The 6,449-nt window shown below is 49.8% G+C and overlaps 1 protein-coding gene across 1 annotated transcript; it reads right to left on the bottom strand.

The window, feature by feature from the left end:
• Positions 1-3,120: 3,120 nt before the first annotated feature.
• On the bottom strand, positions 3,121-5,087 carry LOC138682127 (small nuclear ribonucleoprotein E-like). The gene is made up of 5 exons (XM_069771850.1): positions 5,055-5,087; positions 4,393-4,419; positions 3,802-3,864; positions 3,486-3,564; positions 3,121-3,215 (listed from the first exon to the last, which is right to left on the bottom strand). Exons 1-5 carry the CDS (start codon positions 5,085-5,087, stop codon positions 3,121-3,123), a joined length of 297 nt encoding a protein of 98 aa, XP_069627951.1.
• Positions 5,088-6,449: the final 1,362 nt, after the last annotated feature.

Below are 6,449 nucleotides of genomic sequence, written 5' to 3'. Positions count from 1 at the left end.
AATCGACACCGTCTGAGAACCAGCTCAGGTTCGAAGGCTTCGCTCTCAACAGGGACTTCCTCCCGTCCTGGCAAGAGCTGGCTTCGCTCTTTCTTGGACGGAAAGTCTCCTGATGGCTTGAGCGGTCAAATCTTCTTTTTCAAAGTAACCCTAAAGAAAGGTATCAGTAAGCGAAAAAGAAGAAACAGTCCTACTCCCTGGTCTAACCTTCCAGCTTGCTGACCTGCCTGTGTCCTGTACCAAAGACCAAGAAGGGAACAAAACTTTTTTGTTGCACCCCAACAAACGCACGAGAGGAGTACTATTGCACCTACCTGTGGGTACTTGCGGGTTATAAAGCACAAAGTATTTCACTTGGGCAGTCTCTCTTGCTGCTCTACTTTGTGCCTTTAATCGCTTACAAAAATAGTAAAGATGCTTAACGCCCCCCCTGTGTATCAGGACAGTCAGATCACAAGGAAGGCAGAGCACCAGGAACTACGTGTTCTCATCCCCCTTGTCAATCCGTCAGCCTTACCCCAGCCGCAAACAGCTGATGATGATTTACCTGCTGGTTACCGCACTCCACTAGGCTGACAGCGCCCTCGGTGTCACAAGTTACACAGAGAACGCTGCACTATGATGCGTATGCAAACCACCCAGCATGTCGTCTGAAGCACAGGACAAGCTCTTGCTAACACATCGCGTTCTCTGCATGAGAATCTGAAGCCAAGTTGTCCAAAGCTGAAGCAGAACAGTCAGAATTTCCACTCTTTACAGTTGTTTTAGTCAACTCGACCTGTTAAATACTGTCTGGACATACATACACATACCCGTTCATGCACACGCCAAGAGCGAGGGATGATAAAGTCAGCAAGAGCGATAGTAAAAATTAGAATGTGGGGCTATTTGCCACAGCAGACTGCATAAAAAGTCTCTCATTTTGAGGGAACCGGCAAACCCAAAAGATCTACATAACAGTTTGATGAATATGCCTTCAAGGCTGATGCTTTATAACACGAGTGATTTTGGGGTCAGCACACAAACAGGCATACCTACGTACACGCATACAGTATCAACGTTTCTATACACACGAGCGTGCACAGCACATGGTGCACGATATCCGTAGCGAGAGCAACTCTCAGCCCTAATCGGACACGCGGAGTTGCAATCAATTAACAGCAGGGAGACAGCAGATCGAGGATACAGCAAGCTTTGAGAGGCAGGGAAATGCTTCCTTTGCAAGTGGCATGGCTGCGTGATACCAAGAATTTGGAATTACACTGATTTTCGGAAAGAATTTGTTCTCTTTTTACATCAGAGCCAATGCTACAAGTTTGCCATCATACGCTGTTCTCTAATCCATAAATCCATCATCATGCATTGCAGCAAGATCACGGAAGGTTTGAAAAGATGGCTTAGGTCCAGTTCGACAGCTGATGATTTTTTGGTGCCTCCAGCGCTGAAACTGATCTTCCCTAGCCACAAGCAGGTTTTTTGGATGCAAAGTCAGATACTGTGATTCTTACTGTTCTAAAGATACTAAATGCCATAAAACCTGCCACCACACCAGATAAAGCTCAAATTCAAGCGGTTCTGACCCCTTTCATTCCCATGCTGCGCGCTTCTGTGCAAGTATTTCTGACTCTCTTGGACAAAACGGAATGAAATTGTTCTTACGAGTTAATGACAAAAGGTTGGAACCATCTACTCACACAAACACTAGCGGATTTTCCAGGATTTTTCTTTTTTTCTGGCAGGGGATTTTCCCAAATCTGAAATAAAGAGAGGGCAAGTTGGGTTCTCCTGTTAGTTACTGGGTTTTGACTGCTTGGCAAAGGGAATTGTTACGGGTTTGTGTGGCGGGGTTTTGGTAGCAGCGCAGGGGCCGCAGGGGTGGCTCCTGTGAGAAGCTGCTCGAAGCTCCCTCAGCTCGGAGTCGGACCCGCCTCTGGCCCAGGCCGACGCAATCAGCGACAGCGGCAGCGCCTCTGGGATGAAATATTTAAGAAGGGGAACCTGCAGCGAGTAGGGGGATTAGGAATGTGAGAGGAACAGCTCTGCAGATACCGGGGTCGGGGGGGAGGAGGGGCGCCTGAGGAGGTTGATGCCCCTGCAGCCCATGGAGCTGAACGGTGGAGCAGAGGCCCCCCAAGATGGCCGTGGCTCCATGGGAAAGCCCGCGCTGGAGCCGTGTGTGGCTGAAGACCGGCCCGCGGAAAGGACCCACGCCAGGGAAGTTTGTGAGGAACTGCAGCCCGCGGCAAGGACCAGACCTTCCTGAAGGACAGTCTCCCGTGGGAGGGACCTCACGGTGGAGCAGGGGCCGAGTGCGGAGTCCTCCTCCCCCTGAGGAGGAAGGAGGGGCAGAGACAACCTGTGAGGAACCGACCCCAGCCCCCATGCCCCGCCGCCGGGGGGAGGAGGGAGAGAAACCCGGGAGTGGAGTTGAGGCGGGAAGGAGGGAGGGGTGGGGGGCAGGTGGTCGCAGGTTTGGTTTTGCTTCCTAATATCCTTGGCTTGTTTGGATTTGCAGTAAACTAAACTGATTTTGTTTCTTCCCCAAGTTGAGCCTGTCTTTTGCCCGTGACCATAAGGGGCGAGTGATCTCTCCCACTCCTTATCTCCACCCACGAGCCTGCCTTATGTTTTCTGCTCATCCCACCGTGGCCCGGGGCGGCGGGGGGAGAGGAGAGTGAGCAAGCGGCTGCGTGGTGCTTTGTTACCGGCTGGGCTTCAACCACAACGGGAGTAAGACCAGTTGTTAAGCGCGAGGTTTCCTTCCCTTCCTCAGTATTGATGGGACTGTTCACTTTTCACCCTTAGCACCTTCAAAAACAGACTCTTGTGTCATACAGATTCCTACGCATCTCCTCCTAGAAATTACTGGATGTGTTACTGATGCCATTGATAATTAAATGAAGTTTCAAGCACGATTTCTGCAGTTTGCACAAGCCAACTCTTAAATGGAAGGCAATTAAGGACCACCGCTTTGCCCAGCAGAGGCATTCCAACACAAATCAGGAGGAATTCACGGTCTAGAAGGTGCCATTTCTTTTCCCTAGGAAGTGAGACACACCTGTACAGTGCAACTTTACTATGTCCACTGCCATGGGGGGAACAAGAGAAATCCCCTCAGATCTAGCTCTTTTGAATGTCCAAGCAGCTCAGCATTTCGCTTGTCGCCTTCCATATTCCTGAGCGGGAGTTTGACTGGACCCCTCCAGCTACCCGGGCTGCAGAAAAAGTGCAGCGCAGTCCATCCGTTGTTACACACATTTGAAAGACAAAGACTCGTCTCAGGCAGAGGCAGATTCTTTCTCCTTCACGTTCAACAAAACCACCAGCTCAAGAAACAGCAGGAACCGACACCTAGCCAGTATCCGCTCACTGTACTCCACACTCAACACTCTTCACACGTTTCGTGCTTTAAAGCCTTGCTACGGGGAAGGCTCACGCAGCCAGGTTTCAGGCATCGCTCGGCCTACACAGACATACTGACATACCCAGCTCTTTCCTTGATTTTGGTTTGGAGCGAATTTCCTCTGCGTCGTCCAGCACCAAGTTCCTATATTCATCAAAGCCCTAAAAATCAGCAACAAAAGCCGCCGCTGAGCTACGTGCCCTGCTCTAAACTTCAGCAACAACACCACAAGCTATCGTGAGCTGTGCTGACGTGGGCTGGACAATTAAGACTATTAATTGGAGAGGCACGAGGTATTTCCACCCCCCATGCTAGTTTTTCCTGACAGGAAGAAACAGTTTTATGAATTGGAAGAACAACCAACAAAATACCCAATCCAAAGACATCCTGATACTCACAATGATGCAGCCTTCTAGCCGCATGTTCACTTGCTCATAAAGCCACACCTGGATCCTGGACCTCTGCAAAACGATGGAGGGGGAGAGCACAACAGGAACAGAAACACTCCACACAATTTTGTCCTCTCCTGTGCATTAAGAACTCCTTGCTGCCGACAGCTTTGTAACACTCGAGGCAGTAACTCTCACGCGTGGTTTCAGCAACGTCCTAAGCCATTTTTAAGGTGGTAGACTATTCTGGAAATCCTCTCTGCCTTCACTGGCGAACACGCAACAATACAGGCTTTAGGACTGTCACGGAAAACATCCCTGCACACGTGACTGCAAGAGCAAACGCCTCTTACAAAGGTAACTCCTTAAGGTGAGAAGGAAAAACGCCCAACTCGGAACTAGCTGTTCTTCTCACGGATCGCAACGACAGCAAGTTCTTCTGTTCAAGCGAGACCAGCTCCAAAAACCCCATCCCGACCTCGGAAAGACCCGTCCGGCGTGCCGCCCCGCTCCCCACACGGCTCGAAGGGCCCTGCGCAAGAAGCACCGGGACGTTCCTCTCACACGGGGCCGAAGCCGTGGCAGCCCGGCGGTACTCACGTTCTGCAGGTAGCGGAAGATGAGGTTCTGGAGCGGAGCGTTAAGGACGCCCCACAGACAGACCACGCACCCCCACCTTTCCTGCCCCAGGGTTCGGTAAAAACGCTGTTAACTGCTGTCATGGTGAGACAAGGGGAGTCAAAAGAATCTCAGTAGACATAATAAAGGGGGGGTGAAAGATAATGTTTAGTGCTTACATTGTTGAAATTAGCTGAGGTAGAGACAGTCCTTGATAAGAAGAGCTGGTCCCAAGAACCAGCCAATGAGGTAAAGACAGTCCTTGATAAGAAGCAGGAGCAGGCCCCAAGAGCCAGCTAAGACTGGTCTTGCGGCTTGGGTGAATACCAAGAAATCACTGAGCCTGCGCAAGGAAAAAGGTTACTAGCGGTGACGAAGAGGAGTCATCTATGTTCATCTCTGCGACCACCAGACGACCACCATAAAGAGGCCCTGCGCAGGCGCAGTTGGGAGGGGACTATGGAAATGACCTCTCGGAGCTAATTTTAATATGAAGCGGGGATAGGTCATGCATATGTATAGGCGTATTGTGAATATGTAATACCTGACTATAAACTTGAGGCGAACTGGCGAGTCGGGCGCGCACGACTTTGGTGGGACTACCCCCCGTGCCGCCCAGCGCTGAATGAACATACCTACTTTACAATCTCACTGATTGTGGAGTCTGTTTTCCGCATGTCAGTTTGGCGAGCCGGGCAGGAGACTCTCTGCTCGGCTGTGGGACCGACTGCAGAGCGGACACCCCTCGGCACGCCCCGAGCACTTTCCTCGGAGGAGCCTCCGCTGCCAGCCGCTCACCGCGGGAGCAGACAACAACCTCCTGAAGCCGCGGACCAAACGGTATGTTTTACAAGGGGAGCCTGTAAAAGTACGGGCCGGGGTAGCTGGTAAATCGCACAGAGACATCTGGCGTGCAGCATAGTCCCTGTAAGGGAGGAGGGTACCCTGTATGGGGGGATTTGCTGACCGATAGAGCGGCCGCTAGCGATCTTGGGGGTAGATCGAGCAAATCTGGGGTGACTGCTGCATCCCGGTATCGGGAGCCAGGACGGACCTGTCGATGACTGGTATATAAGAGGCAGGAGAAGGGTAAGCGCACCCCCTCGCAATTGCGCTTGGTTTATGGGGTAAGTGGACCCCCTCGCAATTGCGCTTGGTTTATTTTTGCAGCTGCTGAAGGTTGTCAACTGGAGCGATGCTTGTATGACGTGAATGTTTGGAAATTTATGTTAAAGATTTTGTGTGGGTGTGTGGAAATGATATGTTGAAATTTATAGGTGTATGTATGTTTGTTAATGTGTGAATGTCTTTATGTATTAATAGGGGTGATTTCTTGCTTTGTATGTGGGCTTACAACTGGACTATATAATAATTAGCATCCGGCTTGGGTTTTGTTGAAGTGTAAATCTTGTGGGAGAAGCTGGTAGAGTGTTTTCTCCAAATTCCACACTTTTATGATTGGGAAAGAGCTCACTAAGAATCCAAAATACTGAGATTGGTGTGTAAAGGAAAATTTAATTCCAGAAATTTGGGACGTGTGGGAGGAAAACTGGGGAAGACTGTAAAAGAAGTGTAAGAAACAATTTGCATGGAAGCTTATTAAAAGGAGAAGCTAAGATCAAACTTAAGAATCATTAGGAGGAGTTATAAAATGGGAAACAATCAAGGAGGAATATCGAGGAAAAGTCCTCTGGGTTGTGTAATTGCCCACTGGAAAGATATTGTTGGGACCGGCGGTACGGAAAGTAAAAAGAACCTTATTAAATACTGCAATCAATGGTGGCCATTGTATAAGTTAGAAAGTGATGCTAAGTGGCCACTTAATGGATCACTAGATTATAATACTCTATTACAACTAATGTTGTTTTTAAGGAGAGAAGGAAAATGGGATGAGATTTCGTATGCAGACATGTTTTTCACCCTCCGAAATCATCCAGAGTGGCAAAGGGACTGTGGAATGGTACCCCCACAGGACCCCATGGTGCTTGCACTTGAGCGAGAGAACAACAAGGAGCTTAGAGGTAAACTGAGGCGGTGTT

The sequence above is a fragment of the Haliaeetus albicilla genome, chromosome 26, assembly GCF_947461875.1.
Source record: "Haliaeetus albicilla chromosome 26, bHalAlb1.1, whole genome shotgun sequence".
In the NCBI taxonomy this organism is placed as follows: Eukaryota; Metazoa; Chordata; class Aves; order Accipitriformes; family Accipitridae; genus Haliaeetus; species Haliaeetus albicilla.
This window is presented reverse-complemented; position numbering and strand designations above follow the sequence as displayed.